The 17,487-nt window shown below is 48.8% G+C and overlaps 1 protein-coding gene across 1 annotated transcript in view; it reads right to left on the bottom strand.

Moving 5' to 3' along the window:
* NOC2L (NOC2 like nucleolar associated transcriptional repressor) overlaps positions 1-17,487 on the bottom strand; it is a gene marked incomplete at its 5' end in the record, with an annotated part of 45,297 nt that overhangs the window by 957 nt on the left and 26,853 nt on the right. The window contains 4 exons of the mRNA XM_010164329.1: positions 1,068-1,211; positions 7,005-7,140; positions 10,750-10,863; positions 15,747-15,890. Of these exons, the coding sequence (XP_010162631.1) occupies positions 1,068-1,211; positions 7,005-7,140; positions 10,750-10,863; positions 15,747-15,890 (538 nt within the window). The remainder of the gene's footprint in view (positions 1-1,067; positions 1,212-7,004; positions 7,141-10,749; positions 10,864-15,746; positions 15,891-17,487) is intronic.

The raw sequence follows: 17,487 nt of genomic DNA, 5'->3' as shown, positions 1-17,487 counted from the left end.
TCCTGCTTTCCCTGTGCCCCAAACTAGTCAAGGAGCTTTTGTGGCTGTTCCCCACAATCACACCCCACAGCACGCTGAGGAGCAGAGCCTTGGCCCGTTGATACACAAGTCTAAGCAAGTGGCACACACAGCCCAGCCGAGGAACACCAGGGCAGCCAGAGCCCTGGCAGGCCCAGCTCCCCGCTGCTACGTCAGCAGAGCCACTTGGCAGCCACAAGCAAGGCTGAGCTGAACTTGGGGTGCTGAGCAGGCTCCCCAGCTGGCTGTGCCTCTGTGCAAGGGATGGGAGAGGAAGATATTCTCTCCTCAGCTGCAACAAAGCCTGGAGCCTGGCATCCAGCACAGCCCTGGTGACACAGCTGGCAGCTTCAGTCAGACCGCTGCTGTGGCTGGCTGGGAGCAGGCTGAACTGGTAGAGTCTCACACTGACACCCACCACTCTTAGCCCTTCTCTTGGCAGCAGCTCCTGACTGGCAGAAGGGATCAGGAGCAAAGCCAATGGCTCTATCAAGGTCCATTTCAGTGCAGAAACCCCAGGTGACTGCAGAACCTGGCCAAGATCTCCTACCAGCCCTATCCTAAGAGAAGCTGCTGAGAAGCAGCAACTAAAGGGTTACCCCTGTGCAGCACCCCAAACCCCAGGCAGGGTTCAGATGAAAAGTGAAGTGCTCCCTCCACACCCCCTTGCATGTGTAACCTGTGGAGAGCCTTGGAGCAAGGCTTCTGTACCCTGTTGGGGTGGGCTGTACTTCAAGAGTTTGTTTGAGCCTCTCTGCAGGAGGCCCCTGAAAAGAGATGAAAGGAACTGGTGGCTTGTTAGAGGCAAGACCTGCAAAGACCTTAACCCCTTCCCTCTCTTTTCAGTATCAAACCAGAACTGCCAGGTCTCCCTGTGCAGGGCGTGTGTGTGTCTGTGTGTAGAAGCCCCTCCTGACACCCTACAGCCCCCAACAGCAGCACAGCAAGAAAAGAGGAGACAGTTCCTTTGTAGCAGAGCCCTCAGAATGCAAAGGAGCCTTCAATGCTGTCAACAATTCCCTTCCCCTTTGCCCAACTGCTCTACTTACCATCTGAGTCACTGTCTTCTTCCAATTCTTCCTCATCCTCCTCGACTTCATACTTTCCTTCATCATCATCCTCATCCTCCTCGCCGTAGTCCTTGCTGCTTGCTTCTGAACTGTCGTCTGATGCCTGCTTGGCTTTGGCTTTACCTGCAAGTGTATTTACCATGTAAATAGCACCCTAAAGAGCAGCACACAGGCAGGAGGTACATGCACAGGGCAAAGCATCCCACCCCAGCATTCACCCTCAGGAGTACAGTCACACACTAAAGGGGAAATCACCATATTTTTGCATGAGAGGCCCAGAGAAGGATGAATTTCATCTCAGAGCCAGGACACAGAGGCAGAGAAATGGCCCCAGAAGCCCATAGTGGGGTTTGACTGCTAAAGCCCAGGATTTGCTGCTACCTGGAGTTTACAGAGCACCACCAGCACAGCACCCAAGTCTCTGTCATGAAGATACCTGTCTGCCCTGCTCAGAGAGACAGGAAAGCTAGGAGAGGAAGACAGACAGAAGAGCACAATGAGAAGAACTGGAGCTACTGAAGAGACATGAGAAAGGAGAAGGAATGAGTCATGAAGCTGAGACCAGAGAAGGACTTGTCCCACCGAGAAACAGTGTCTGTGTGTGCCCACCTCCACCCCTCCATGGTCATATGTAACCAAAATCAGGGGGAGACTCTCTGGTTCAGGGCATCCTTGTAAACCTCTCCTAGCTTTGTTCCCTCTGTTAGTCACAGAAAGCTCTGGGGACAGACAGTGCTGCCTGTCCCCTCTGCAGACAGACAGCCAGGTCCAAGGGAGCCCACGAGGAAGTATTAAGAGCCTTTAGGTGCTTGGCCTGAGGGAATATCATCTGCCTCTGGAACCAGATTTCTACTCACGTTGAGTTCAGATCAGTGGAGCAGTGCTTCTCCCCTCTCCCTCCTCCAGACAGTGTGAGTCACCAGGCATTTAAATGACAGAACACAAATTCTGTACAGGGGGAGCAGAACTGGCTGCTTCTTGCCTCCTTCCAGCCACCACCCCTGAGCTAAGCCCAGCTCAGTGCTGCAGGTTGCCTGCCCCAGCTTACAGAACTGCTGAAGAAGCTCTTTATTCACATTTCAGACTCTCTGCTTGGAAACTGGCTGTACATTTTTCTCATCTTACGATTCCTGGGCCCCACCATGGCATCTATTCTTTGCCCTCCTCAGCAGCTGACCTTATGTTACTGACTGAACTGCCCCCAGAGTCATTAATAAACTGGCTGCTGGCGTTCCCAGCTCCCCATCATCTCCCTGCTCACTCTGCTTTCACCCATCTGCCAGCACGCAGCCCCCCCACAATTGCCCCCCGAGGGACGGAGCTCTCTGGGGTGCCCACAGCCTTGCAGAGCTCCTGCTCCCCAGGAGATGGATTGCAGGGCTGCTCACTGCACCACATCATATTGACGGGCACCTGAGCAGCTGAGGCTACAATCCAGAGGGCCACGCTCTCATCCATCACCCAGCATGAGCAAAAGCACCGACAGATCCAGCCACCAGCTCATCTGAGAGCGTGCAAAGAAACCAGCCGCGGGCAGGAATGGGGTATCAGGCCCTGGGGTCATTCCTACGTGCTGCTAAGAGGAACTTACTGAACTTCTCCAGCCTCCTGCTCCCCTCTCCTAAGCTCAGCTCCTGCCTCCCACCCATGCACTCACACAGAGGCCCCAGTACAACCTTCAAGCTTCCATCTCCTGAGGCAGAAGTGTACCAGCAAGACTCCAGAAGACAATGCCTAGAGTGCTCTGGTTAACCAGTGCTTCTCTTCCTCCCCACTCTGCCTCTACATCCTCAAGCTGACAGCCCACAGCAGGATTTTTTTTTTCCCACTAAGAAGGGCCCTGATTATTCTGCTAGGAAATGAAAATGTCTGACCTCTCCTTCCACACCCCTGGCCCCCACTAGTCTGGCATTTAATTGATGTGATATGATTACGTGAGGGATAAATGAAGAAACCTGTTCAAGTTCATTAGAGGCACACCAACACCTAATGTGGACAGATCACTCATTACAGGCAGAGCCAGAGAGAGGCTGCAGCCACGCTCCCTCCTCGCCTTTAATTGCCTCATGACGAGGCAGTCCAGCACCTCTTTCTAAGCCATTAATAATTTCCAGGAGCAGCCACCTTTCCTCCCAGAGATCTGTCAGCTGGTAAATGAGAGGAACACAGGAACTTCCCCACCCCCACCAGCAACACACACATTGATCAAATCCACGGTTACTTCCTCCCCATCTCCTGGCTCTTTCCACCCTTGCCTGCTTGGGGGGTTCCTGAAATGGGCAAAACTTGTTTCTCTCTCCCCTGTTCAGACCTTGCAGAGACTCAAGAGTTTCCCCTGCCTGCCAGATGCTTTCTCCATTCCAGAGAGCAGCTTGTCTTGATGGGATGGAAATGTCCGTGTTCATCGCCTTTCCTGCCCGCTGGAATGAGCAGGCAGCCTGCAGCTCCACCTGTACAAGGTAGGGGAGATCTCCCCTGAGATCCACAAGATTAAAAAAACGATTGCAAATCCATCACTCTCCTCCCTTTTCCTATACAGCCATATCTGCTGCGTGCATCGATACACTGCCGGCAATCGACTCCCTGGCGTGGTCACACAGGCTGCAAACCAAAACAAAGCAACCAGAAATAGCCAAAAGGCATCCACCCACCACTGTGCTGGGACTCTGGACACACAAACTCCCCCAATTCCTGTCTCAAACCCTGCTCCAACTGTGTTGAGACATCCCTCTCTCTCCTGCCTCAATTACTCCACCTGAATTTTTCATGTAGACTCCCTCAGCAGGGACCACTCCTCCCCAGCAGACTCTGCAGCAGCACCACCCACCAAACAATCTCAGCTGAGGTCTCCCAGTGCAATGCAAGATGTGAACTTGACAGGCCAAAACAACTACTAATAGGAAGAAGAACGTCCTGTCAACACAGGAAAGATTCTGCCAAGCCCAGCGCTGCGGTTGGTGAGGGATGGGAGCCATTTCACTGCGCCTCCATACCCCACATTCCACCAGAAAGCCACAAGGATGCTGCACCAGCAGCAGGTTCTGAAATCCAGATTTTTATGTAGTAATCATCAGGGGGAAAAGAAATGTCTAGCTAGGACTTTTCTGGCAGGAAAACCCTTCCTTTCCAGAACCCCCTTCCTCCTCTTCTTTGCAGAGACCTACATATTCCCAGGACTCTGAAAATGGCTCGTTACAGTAAGAACTCTGAACAGAGTTTTGGGTGCCACTGCCAAACCTTGCTAATGAGGAGAGCTTGGACATCTCTGGGTATGGTTGACCTTTCCAGGGAGCCTCCTATTCTTTTCCCACATCAGCCTTGGGATTCTCAAACTGTGTCCCTGCTTCCAGGTCTCTCTCTGTCACTTTTCAAGGTCAGCATCACTGGGCATTCTCAGTTATATTTTTTGTCTTCCTCTCCCAGAAGGTCCATCCAGGGCAGTCTTATCTTCCTGCCTAGATTTCTGCCATCAGTTGCTCAATGTGTCTCTCTTGGAAGTAGTTTGAGGATGATTCAAGATGAACCAAAGTCTTTCCATTGTCCCAGACTCTCCTTTTGCCTTATCTGAAGAGAGGAGATTGTTATGCCTTCAAACCTCACAGGTAAAGAAGCGAATACACAGGCCACAGCAGCTGCAGGGCTCCCAAATTCCCTTACATCTGGCCACACAGTAAAACAACGGCCACAAAGACAAGGAACTGCAGCAAATGGAAGCACTGGCTGCCCTGACTTCCATCTGCAGCCAGCCTTGACAGTTACTGAATGCAGAGCACGGCTGGGAACATCTCACACCCCACACAGAGTAAGAACAAGAGCTCATTGTATGCATCTCCCAAGACACAGAGGCTTTTCCCAGCCTCCCTCTTCCCTGTCCTTTTCCCACTGTGGAGTCACACCATGGCCTGGAGGGGACTTCACCCTATGCTACAGTACAAGCCCAGTGCTCCACTGTCTCCACCCAGCACCTCGGGATCCGTGGCGGGATGAGCACAGTGGCTCCTGGAGATGGAAGCTGCCTTCAGGGCCTGTCCCCTCCCTCCAGAAACCATCCTACTAAGAACAAAGGCTATGGAGAGGCAGCTGACCCAGGAATGTTGGAAGGCAAGACCCATTGCTGTCACCGACTAGATACAGCAGCTGTGAGACCCGTACAGAGCAGGAGAGCCCTTAACATCACGTGAACTTTACTTCTCATTTGCACTCTCTTCACAATGTATGTCAGCCCCTGAAAGCTGCCAAAGAACTTCAAGGACAGACATCACAAGCACATGCACAGGCAGGGGGGTAAAAGCCACACCTAAAGAGGAGATCACAAACCTTTATACTGAGTAGGTTTGTACCGTGAGCAGGCAAGGACCAGGAACAAGGCAGAAGCTGCGTACGTCAGGTGCCAGACTGACAGCTGCCACAGACCCTGTCTTGCATCATCAGTCATGTTCATCACACATGTGCCTTGCTGGGATCTCAGTGCACATCCAAAAGTCCATCAGTCTAAGAAACTTTCCAAGCCTCCATACAGTCAGTTCCTGGGAGGCACAGGAAGAAACCCTGGTTTTCCCTGGCTCCCAGTAACCTGCCTTCTGAACTGCAGTTATCACTGGGATTCTTCTAAGGCACTGACTCACAGGGCAGGCAGGACAACCCCAGATCCCAAGGATCTATCTCAGCAAATCATTCTGATATCACACTGATCTCTCAATACCTTGATGGGTCATGTGCTCACTTTTGCTCTCCTCCCATTCTTTGCCAGATCACCTACAAAAATCCACTGACTTCAACCTCAAGCTATCCAAACAAGAGTTTTCCAACCTTTTCTTCCTCCTGTGTCACGGATGCCTGTGAGGGAGACAATGCTCACTGGTTCTGCAGTAAGCCCCAAGATTTATCCTCATGCCTCACAGTGTGCACAATAGGCTAGGACTTTATCTAGATTAAATCTCCAAACAAGAAAACTCTGTATTCCTCCAAGTCGCCCTACTATATGAATGACGATGTGTTTAGAAAACCTGTGATATCCTAAACATTCCAAATTACAAAAAGAACATCTAAGTTTTCCCTCAAACTCTTGTGGTGAACTTCTGAGGCAGGTTCCACAATTTACTGTGGCCCCCTCGTGGTCACAGCCAGAGAGTGACATCACTTCATTTTCTCTAGAGGCTCTTGACTTCCTTGGCTTGTCAAGAATACTGGTAACATCAGTCATTATAAAATAAATAAATCAGAAGTGCATGCAAAGAGAGGATAACCACTCTTCCATCAGAGATCCTTGTTCTGGTAGCCAGCCCCTATGACAGCTGCTGTTTCCAATGACATATACAGCAAAGACCCACCGTGTTTGTCAGGTAGAACAACATTCTTGTTCCTCTTTCACAGGTGCAGAAACAAAAGATGGATTTGGCACTCACGGTGCAAAAAAACCCAGCAAACACTGTTATGTTCTCCAAGGTGAGACTTCAGCCCAGAACCTGCACAGGTTACAGGCACAAGAAGGAGAATTCACTCTTTGGGAATGACAATAAGAACCATGGCTTTAAAGCCTTTGAAAGCAGGGTCTGTGTTCATCCCCTGGTTCTTGGGCTATCGTGTTGAGATCAGTGTCTGTGACAGGAGAAAGGTGCTAAGGGGAGGAGAGAGTATTGGGTCATGTATAGAAAAACACTAATGCAGGACTTCATAATGAGCTGGAGTGACGAAGCAGGAGAGAAAGAGAATGATGAAGCCTCCCACCTACCTTCAGCCTGTCATTTAAAAAAATAGCGTCCAGAAGGCATCATCTTCCTGTGCTCTCACTCCCTAACAGCGTATCTTTCGAACCAAACATGGCCAGCACGCATCCCCCTTAGGGCAGGGCTGTACTGACCCACATCATACAGAATTCTGGACAAGGAGAACACACATCCAGTCCCAGCCCCATACCTTTTATAGGGAATCCAACATTCTCCTCATCAGAGTCACTGTCCAGCTCAAAGAGGTCCTTGAATTCCTTCTTATCTTCCTCCTTGCTTTCATCTTGCTTCTTACGCTTAATTTCTGGGAAGTTCAAGTCTTCAAGCTGGAATAAACCACAACCAACAGTAAGAACAACCTTGATTTGTACTTTTAAACATAAAATACTGAGCTTAAACACAGGAACTTGGCTTTGCCCAGTATGCGTAAACCACACTGCCAAGAACAGTTGGATCTGCCTGTGCCAACGAGGGGAGCCAGAGAGATTTGTGAGTCAGTTACAAAGGGGAATGATACATGCAAAGCATCACTGCTCTATTGATCTTTAACTAATAAACTACTTTTGCTAATGGGCCACCTACTGCTGGTACCTTAGCATGGATAAAAATGCAAGGCATCCATGACAAGCTGTCCTAGATCTCTGGAGCGAAAGCCATCCAGGTCCTGTGAGCTTGGGCAGCCAAGCACAATCAAGCCAGACTGTGCTGGTCATCTTCAGAGTTTTCCACCAATGCCAAAATCTGTGACAGCTCTGACAAAAGCACTGTCTTTTTGCCTCCAGATTTCAGCACAGTTCCATGTCAAGGTGCTGGAGATGCTTAAGGTCTGTCTACACCATGGCTTCCCCAGTTGCTAGCCCTTATGGAGATCAATGGGCCAAGAGCTTGGCTGCTGCAGCCAGCCAATATCAATGCCATTAACTACTTGCAATTGACACCACCTCACTGCTCTTTACACCTCTCCGGAGGGGGATTAGGGGGAGGATTTACTTGCAAGGGCTCAGGCCAGCAGGGCAAAGATAATCAGAATGCAAATTAAATCCCAAGCGCTCTCTGAACATCAGCTGCCCGCTGCCCGTGCCTGGCTGCACACCTCCTGGGAAGCACTCATGCATTAGCACATATTAGCTTGCTTGGAAACATTCACCCTGTGCATAATAACTCATTTGCTCTCTCCCACCCGTCAGACCACCCCTCAACACGCTCCTCTCTGACCACATCCACTTCAACCCTCCTGTGAGCTTCCCCCACTGGGAGCAGCAGCAAAGCATGGTCTGCAGAGAAAGGCAGCTCTCTGCTGAGAGAGAAAAAGAGTGAGAGTACAGGGATGGGGGGGAAGAGACAATGACAGACACAGAGACACACATTTGCTCCTGGCAGCCAATTCCAGCAATTTCTTTCTCCCAACCTGTTTCATGGTTATGGCCCCCAGCTGGGCAATATTGATTCTGGGAGCTGAGCACTTACAAGCAATAACCTGCAGCACCAGGATGGAAAGTCACAAGCTGGCCAGAGAAAGGGAGAGAAGAGCAAATCACCAACCACTATTTGCAGGGTCCTAATTTTAAATCATTTTCCCACCTGCTCTTTTCCACTATGAGATGCTTCTCCTTCCACTAGCCCTGCAGAGACCTGCTGGGCTATCTCTGTGCTGAGAAGACGCGTGAGGAAAGCAGCACACGACTGGCTTTCCAAACAGCAGTCGTTGCATGCCAAAGAACAGATTTGGGAAGCAAAATGCAGCATGAGAAAATTTCTCCAGTATCCTGTACTGCATGTAGAGCAGGAAGCTGTTGGTTGGGATTTCTTTGTATTTTCACACTGCCCATGAAAAGTCTCCATTTCCAAAGGCAGTTCTGGGTGACATCAGTGCTGGCTGAACTCAACCCGAGCATATTGCAAGGACCTGGTGTTGAATCATGCTGAGTTGTGCTACCTCCAATTTTCTGAGACTTCACAGGAGTACCTTCAAGATGGGCACCTCAAAATAAAGGTACCAGAAAACCTTACTAGCTGTGGAGTGATCACAGAGCAAAGGAATGAGACTCGTACTGAGCCACAGCTCACAGACACAGCCTGCGTTCATCACACAGTCGCGGTAATTAGGTAATTTGGGGGCCAGTCTTTTAATCCCCAGCTAGAGGGTTACTATCTACTGAGTCTCATGAAGCTGATTAGTCTATATCCCATTAAAAACTATTGGGAAAAGCAAATGGAATGGGCAGACAGGGTCAGTGTTGTTACACAAGGCAAGCTGCAGCTCATAGCAGCTGAGAGCTCAGGCTGATTTTTTTTTTTCCCTGTTATTATTTTTTTTTCCCCCCAATGGCTGCTAATGGGACATGGATTTTCCCAGCCCTAATGGGCCTCATGGTGTTCACTCTCCTGCTGGGGCTCACAATGCTGCATCATTAAGCTAGTGGTCCCCACTGAGAGAGACAACAGCCCCATTCACCAAGCAAAGACGTCAGGCAGCCACAGGCCTTTCGGAAAGCTAACTCCAAAGTCCGGCTCTATCTACAGTTTATCTGTTCAGCCCATTTTCTCCAGGATAAAACAAGTCCTTGTTACTGCCCTTCAGACTTCCTCTGGTTTCAGAAGTCATCCTCTCGAGCCTTGCTATAGGAAAGCAATCCTCCACCTCAGCTGGTCCTGGCCACCCCGAGGAGCTCCAGCTCCCCTCCTCCTTTTAACACAAGGCTTTTCTACACTGGGCCTGATCTCCTCTCCTCTTGCAATAGCTGCTTCAGTACCAGGAAAGAGCTCACACCAGCAGGGCCAGTTTTGGGCTGGAGATTAGTCCCACTCACAGCCATCACTTCTTGCTGTTTCTTAGCTCCCTTCCCCTAATTTCCTTCCTGCAAAGGCCACATTCTCCTGCTGGGTTTGCAAAGAAAACAAGCGTGCTTTTTGTTCCCTCTGCATGGCTGCCCCAGGGAATTTCAGCCTCCTCTCCTTATCTCAGGCTGGTACAGGATACTGAGCATTTATTTCTAGGATCTCCCAGGTCTTCTACCACGCTCTGGCACTTGGCTCAGCGCCAATCACCCTCATGTCCCATCGATTATTTTAATTGTTCCCCACCATACGCTGGAGACACCAATTATATCTTATTTCCTGCTCCCTGGCCAAGAGCCTAGCTCAGGCACTTTCATTGCATTAGCACTGAGACAGCTTTCCTTTAGACTCCTAATGTAAGCAAGCTCCCACCCCCACCTTCTGCATCGTGGAGTGCAGTGCCATCAGGAGTGGCCAAGGAGCCTTCCCTTGGGCAGGAGATGTGGGAAATGGCAGTCCTGTCCAGACAGTAAGTCCCACCTCACAACCAGCCACCCCCACATGGGTGAAATAAGAAAATACAAACCAGAACTCATCTCTGATATTCCCTTTGCTAAGAAGAAAGGCACCTTCACCTCTCTACTTTCTTGCAAGGTTAGGTTTTAACAGGGCAATCCACTCACATTCTGCAAGAGCTAAAGGCCTACACAGGCTCAACACGTTCTGTTTCACTATCAACCAAGCAACACAACTTGCAAGAAATGATGCAAACTGCCTGAAGCACTATGAGAAGGTACATGACTGTGGGGACAAACACACAGAACCACACCTGTGTGTACAGTCTGAACTTCAAAACTACATCCATCACACGCTTGTTCCAGGAGTAACATCCACAATGAAGCTATTGCCTCAAGTTGCTCAGACACAACTGAATCTGTTACCAACCCACCCCTACCAGTGCACACAATGGGTGAAATAAGAAAATACAAACCAGAACTCATCTCTGATATTCTCTTTGCTAAGAAGAAAGGCACCTTCCCCTCTCTACTTTCTTGCAAAGGTTAGATTTTAACAGGGCAATCCACTCACATTCTGCAAGAGCTAAAGGCCTACACAGTGCACACAATTAATCCATTAATTAAGCATTTCATTCTTACTCTTTCTTTGCCGCTGATTTCCAGTTGTATCTCCTTCTCTCTTAACTTCTTCCACTGAGTGTAATACTTGGTCAGAGGTGTCCCCTCGTCTTTGACTTGCTTCTCCCATTGTTCCTGTGCAGAGAGAAGGTGCAAATTTAAGAAAGCTTTTCAAAGCAGTTTCCCAACCAAACTTTGGCAAACGCAGGGAGTCAAGAGCAGAGGTTAAAACCCTTTCCCAAACCACTTTTTCCCTGTTTCTGGGTAGGAAATTGGCAACCATGAGTAGGAATGCAAGCAGGACCAAGTGTGAATTCAGGCACAATCATTTAAACAACTAGTGTGTCAGGAGTGGTGTAACTGGTAACTCTCCTGAGGCAAAGCAATACCAGGATCCCAATGGCACTGAAGGACAATGTAATGTCCTCCTCATAAAGGAGCATCTGTAAGATGCTTTAGCTTGTGGAAGATCAGCAAGTTTTCTCAGCATGGTGGCCTGAAATGTGGGTTCCCAGATTCCTATTTCTCCCTTCTAGAAGAGGCCTGATTCTCAGAATTGTTGAGAACTCACAACAGGCTCTCCTAAAATCAGCTCAATGCCTTCTGGGATCCACTATTACTATCTTGGCCTTGAACATTCACTTCTACTCTAGCTCTAAGTGAGAAGACACTGGCATGTAAGTCAAGTCAGATGACACAGCCTACTGTAATGAAAAAGAAATTACTTCAACTGAAACCTGAAGGTAGGAATCAAAAGGACAGATTAGAGGCTCTATCAGGACAAAATCTGTCCCCTGCTCTTTCAACAGAGGCACCTGATCAGTTCTTGCTTTTTAATTCAGAAAAACCTCACACAAGCATTTGCAAGACCTAAGTACCAAAGACTTCTCCTCCTGTTCTACAGCCAAGTGTTTATTTTTGAAACGAACATTCCCCTGCAAGGTCTTGGACTCATCCCAGCCTTGAGAGAGCAGAGCATGGAGAAGTGCTGAGCCTGTTTCCACTGTCCAAGCAGGGAGAATAAGGAGCTGCAAACACCATAAATGGTGGGAAGCAAATTAGATGGTTAAAAATTCTTTTAAGCTTCAAATCACATGGCATGTTAGTGCTGAAAGTGGGGTGGTGGTATGTTATATTAAAATACATTCTTCTTAACCTGCCAACATCCCTTTAACTTAAAACCCAGACAGAACTGTACCTGTTAACTGGATTACCACAGTGCCCAGAGGCTTTGCCTTAGCCCACAGTAAAAAGTCAATCTAATGTAACCAGAAAGACATGACACACAACTAGGAATTGAAACAGGTGAAGGAGGAAGGGAATGAGCAACAGGAAGAAAAGTTAACACAGACACACTCCAAAGATCAACACAGATCCAAAAAGAGTATCCTGAATCCAGGGCTGTGAACAAACCCAGAGCTCTGTATGGGCAGCTGTGTGTACACAATGCACTTGTTTGAGGCTGGGAATAAAAGGCCAGACTATCTTCACAGCAGAAAACACAGCAGCAGCTCCAGTATCCTTCAGTAGACCCCAAATCAGCTGTTTCTGGGAAGCTGAGCCCCAAAACTAGGGAGCTACAGTATGTGGCTGCAGCCTGTGAGCCAAGGTGTGGGAAAAGGTTTGTTTAAAGAGCAGTGTATGAACAGATAGGAAGAGCAGGTCTCCTCAAAGGACAGCAGCTCCCAGCTCACACAAACAAGCAAGTACTCAGTGTGTATTGTGAAATGAAATACATCAGTCTACACCAGCTCTTGATTTGGCCTGTCATTAGGAGGGAAGTGGAGATGATCTGTGGTCTCTGCAGCTGGCACCAGGAGCTGAACTTTGGCAATTAAACGGTGACCAGCTTGTGTCACCTGCACTCTAATGGCACAGAATCTATTTAAGCATCCTACAGCAGGCTCTATCAATACTCCATCAAGCCAAACAGACCCTTTCTGGTAATCACAGGTCCCAGACTGACAATCCCCACGGGACTGTTTGTAACACGGCTCCAGGTCTGCAGGGCTGGAGCCTGTGTCTCCTCCCTGGCAGGCTGAGTGAGAGCACGGCTGATGTACCGCCGGCTCCAGCAGCACTCGCTAGCGGAGACGCCAGCCAGGAGACAGCAGCTCAGCTTCACTGTCGATCTGACCCACCACTATGGCAAGAGGAGTAATTCCTGAGGAGCACAAAGTCACCCCATTTATAGATCAGGCTTGTATCAGGCTGCCAGCTGTGATCAGGCCGTTTGTTGATGCTGCTTGGTATGGACAGCTTCTGAGAAAGACTCTTCTTACAGCAGGCAAACATCTTTTTGTTCTGTCTGATACAGCTCTTTTGGTTTTAAAGTGTGCTGGAATCCAGAGATATAAAAGACCATTAAAACATTCCCATCTTTCTAATCAGAACACCTCAACAGGAATTTTGACAGAGTAGATGCCACCAAATCCCCTTGAACCATTTGAAATTCTCCATCTATTACTGCTTTTGCATCACTCTGCTTGTCAGGCAACACCCAGCATGGATCAAGCCCACAGTGCTAGCAACTGTATAAACGTAAAAAAGATCATCACCCACCCTCCAGAAAAACCTGCTACCTGAAATATGAGATGAGGATGAGCACAGAAGATCTGGAAATCCCATGGAAATGAGGCAGTGCTTTCCATCAGCTCATTCCCTCACTTCACATTTCATTAAGCCTGATAGTCTGCTGCTCTTAAACGAAGGTTCCCCAGCTCAGCACAAAGGTCTGGGAGCCACAGAGCTGTAACACAGCCCGGCACACACTGCAGCTCCTTTTCCTTCCCTACATCTTCCCCTGCCAATCCAGGGCCCACACTAGTGCAGATGAACCTAAAATCAGAGCTCCACATTATGCATCTGGATTCAACTTCAGCTGCAGGCTCCACTTTTTTTGGCTCTCCTCACAAAGACCTTCATTAGTACAGTAGCCTATTAGCATTGTACTCTCAAAAAAGCACTGGCTCTCCAGTATTAAGCTGCTTCATTTAAAAAAATTCTCAATCTTAAAATCACAGTGAAGAAGTCAGGCTGAACACATCTGGTGTGCCTGTCCCTTCATGCCACAGTTCCTGGGATGTGAGGAGGGATGGATGTTAAGCACTGCACATCACCACGCTCACCCTGCAGCACTCAGTTCAATCTCCTGGCTGCTGCTTCTTTAAAATTATATCATATAGACCCTTAGATAAAGTCCACCTATCTAGAGCATGCCCACCACTCTGTAATTCCTGCGTGGAAGCTGCATTTCAGCATGTTGGATGGAAGGAATTAGCTCAGAATTTGGGCTCTGCTCCCTACAATGGAGCAGGCACAAATGCACACACGTGAAAACCAGAGAGCATTTGCTTTCAATGGCTCTTGCTGGCAAGGGGGACATGCAAACACCTCCCCTTCCCTCACCTCCCTCCTTCTTCCCTCTCTCTTGCTCATGAGAAGTGCCAATGCCCCAGGTATCCTGGAAACAGCCTGACAAACTCAACAGAGACTTCAAGGGACACCCCAAATCATCCCAGGAAGCCCAGTCTCTGTGGGAGATTTGGCCCTTCTTGGGAATCCACACCATCTGCCTCCAAAGGTGCAGGGGGAAAACACAGGGGGGGGGACAAAACCTGCCCCCTGGGCACAAAAGAGAAGTCACTACAGCTCTTCCACCCCCACAAAAGTACTGAGCAGGCTGCTTCCTCCTCCCAGAGGACAACACCACCGTGCAAAAATACAGATTGCACAGGCAATCCAGACATCTCCAAACAGGCTTGGCAAACTGGTGCCTGCTTCCCTTACCCACCACCCACCCTCCCTGGCTCAAGGCAGGCTGCCTGTTGCTGCCCCTCGAGAGCCAACCCTGCCTGATTCATGCTTCTCAGCCACCCAGATGTCACTGGGAGAGCAGGTGCACCAAAGTCAACTAGGAGACACACAGGCAGCAAGATGTTAAAATAATCATTTAGTTTTTACACGAGGGACTGCAGCCAGAGCTGCTGGGAAAAGCAGACAGTGGCAGAGTTGTTGGAAACCCTCTTTTATTTAGCCAACGACCTTCCCCAGCTCATCTCTTTCATGGAGAGCCCTCAAGGCTGAAATCTCTACCTCTGCAGAGTGGGTGGGTGGTCACAGCATTGCCCACAAAAAATGCAAACCAACAAAACCCTAACCACTTCACTCCAGACGGGAAGCATCATTCCTTTAGCACAACAGTCCAACCCAGAATGGCATTTACAGAACCAAATGCTACTTACTCACTTCAAACCCAGTTCCAACCAACCCCTTAATCCCAGAATAGCACTGCTGTGTTCTGGCATTGATATGTCAGGATTTCAAAGGATAATTTTTCCTGCAGTCCCTGCCCCTTAGTGTCTGAAGACAAATTAGTCTGCACTGCAATTTCTGCTCCATGCCAACAAGTGGAGCTTTCAATGATGCAGAAACTCCAGACTTTCCAATGACACCATGTGGCCAGAGAGTCTACTCTGACCCATCAATTACCTTGCTGATTCTATAGCTCTGTCTCTACAAGGGACCAGGAAAGGTTGCCTCAGGATCCTAAACTGCTACATATCAGTCTGCTGATGCTTTGGTTCTACACTGCTGGAGACTGGTCTCTAGAGACTAGGAGCAAACAACACGCTTACAGAGGTGGCAGAATCCCCCCATCACTTTAGGCACCAACTGGCACCTATGTACCAGGACCAGAATGGTGAAAAACAAGGAAACTTCTCAGCAAAGGAGAAGCCCCAGCAGAGAAAGGCACTTCCATGCACGTGTGTGTGTTATAAATAATAGAAGGGTATAATTTATGGAGTAAGTTTTCCATGAGGCTCTTGGTTGTAGAGTCTTGCCAGCTATAGCATCAGAGTCCCGCCGAGTTCAGTTGTTTGTGAACATCTGCCCCACCCCACACACTCCCGTTTCCATGATCTCCTCTTGTCCCTCCTCCCTCTGCCACATGCTCAACCCCAGCAGCTGGAGTCTGACTGTCTTTCCAGGAAGCCCAGTGGAAGCAGCAGACTCACCACAGACTCCCGGCTGGCCACGCCGAAGGCAGCTTTCTGACGCCGGCTGCAGATGTAGGCAGAATTTTCCTGCAGTTTCTCCAGGAGCTGCCGGATAGGCTTGCAGTAGTTGGCAACCTTGCATTCCTTCAGGAAAGATTTTAGCTGGAAGGAGGAAAAGGAGAGGAAAAATGAAAGCAATGTAATAGTTTCCATAAACAGATCCCATCAGCTAAAACACATTTCCCACCCCCAGTGACAGACAGCATGGGGTGCCTTTTCCCTTCAGTTCACACCATACTCCAGTGTATCACCCATACCCAACTCTGGCAGTCCTGCCACCCTGGGCTGGGAGCATGCAAGGAGTTGCAGTGACTGGCCAGATGTTTGTGAGCAATCCAGCACAGGGGTCTCACTCAAAAACAGCTCTGTGCACCCTTTAACACTACTTCTTTCTGAAAATGTAACAGTGGAGTTAAAGTAGTAAGCAGGAAAAAGGTCTGTGCTCTTCAGAGCCTCAGCTCCTAAGTGCCATTTTAGTTACAACATCACTGTCTCCTGCTCAGCCAAATAGTAAGAGGGACTGTGGATCAGATGCACAGAGACCAGGAGTAACAGTGGATACCTGTGGATGCTAGATGGCCAAAAGCACGGGGAAGCCAGGATTACAACAGGGAAAAGCATCTGTGGGTTTAGCGTGTAGAAACCAGTGGATATTGGAATGGAAATACCAAATAGGAGAGGCTGTGGCTGAGCCTGATGGCTGGGATTGAAGGCAGAGCTTGATAAGAGACTTAAAATTTGGGTGAAAGTGTCTGTGGATTGGGAATTAAGGGTCTTTGGCATAGCTTGGTGGGAAAACTTGGTGCTGCTACAGCAGCAGAGCTGTGGGTCAGGACAGAATAGCCACCTGCAGAGTCACAGGGGGTGAAGTTTGCTTAATGTCTGACTGTACCAACCCAACTACAATTGGTACCACTGACTTTTCAAGGACGCAAACCCACACACTCGCCACACAAAAATGTACCAAACCCTCTCTGAGGACAACTGGTACAGCATGAGCCTAGATTATTCTTTCTTTTAGACCTGAGGCTTTACAAGTAAGCCTCAGGACAAGAGCCTGTCTGCCAGGAAATCACAAACCCTACTGCTCCCTGAAAGGGCAAGGACCAATCTGCTCACAGAGAATCTGCTCCTGCCCTCTCTCTGCGCCCAAAACACACTTCATGACTCTCAGACAATGAGATTCCATTGCAAACATAGCACCATTTTGTGTAGTCTTCTTTTTTTATCTCAGTAGCCTTGTCCTCAAGCAAACCTCTTCTCTTCCCACCAAAGATTTCCCCTCCCAATACAAACCCCCTCTCCAACATCACTGCACTGCTCTGACACCTCTAAACTAAAAGCTGAGGCAGCAGTGGATGCTCCCACTGACAAAAACAGAGATGGGGGTGTCCAGATTGATTTGTGGCTTGAATTTCAGTTTACTACACTGTCTACTTAAACAGTTTTCACCAACCTCAAGACAAGCCTCTGGAGTGCTGTCCAAATTCTGCAGGCCAAGCTCTTTGCTAGAGCCATACAGATACACAGACACATACTACACAGACACTTGATTTAGAGAGAGAGATCCAACAAGGCAAAACAAAATGGTTAACCACAATGGAACCTTCATTTCAGCTGGGACCTGCAGATGCTATCGTGATAGAGATAAATGGTTTCTAGCCAGCAAATACAGTACTGCCTTCTCTACTTATGGCTT

Source organism: Antrostomus carolinensis, unplaced genomic scaffold, assembly GCF_000700745.2.
Source record: "Antrostomus carolinensis isolate BGI_N321 unplaced genomic scaffold, ASM70074v2 scaffold14470, whole genome shotgun sequence".
Lineage (NCBI taxonomy): Eukaryota > Metazoa > Chordata > Aves > Caprimulgiformes > Caprimulgidae > Antrostomus > Antrostomus carolinensis.
The sequence above is the reverse complement of the archived record's forward strand: the minus strand, read 5'-3'. Positions and strand labels throughout refer to the sequence as shown.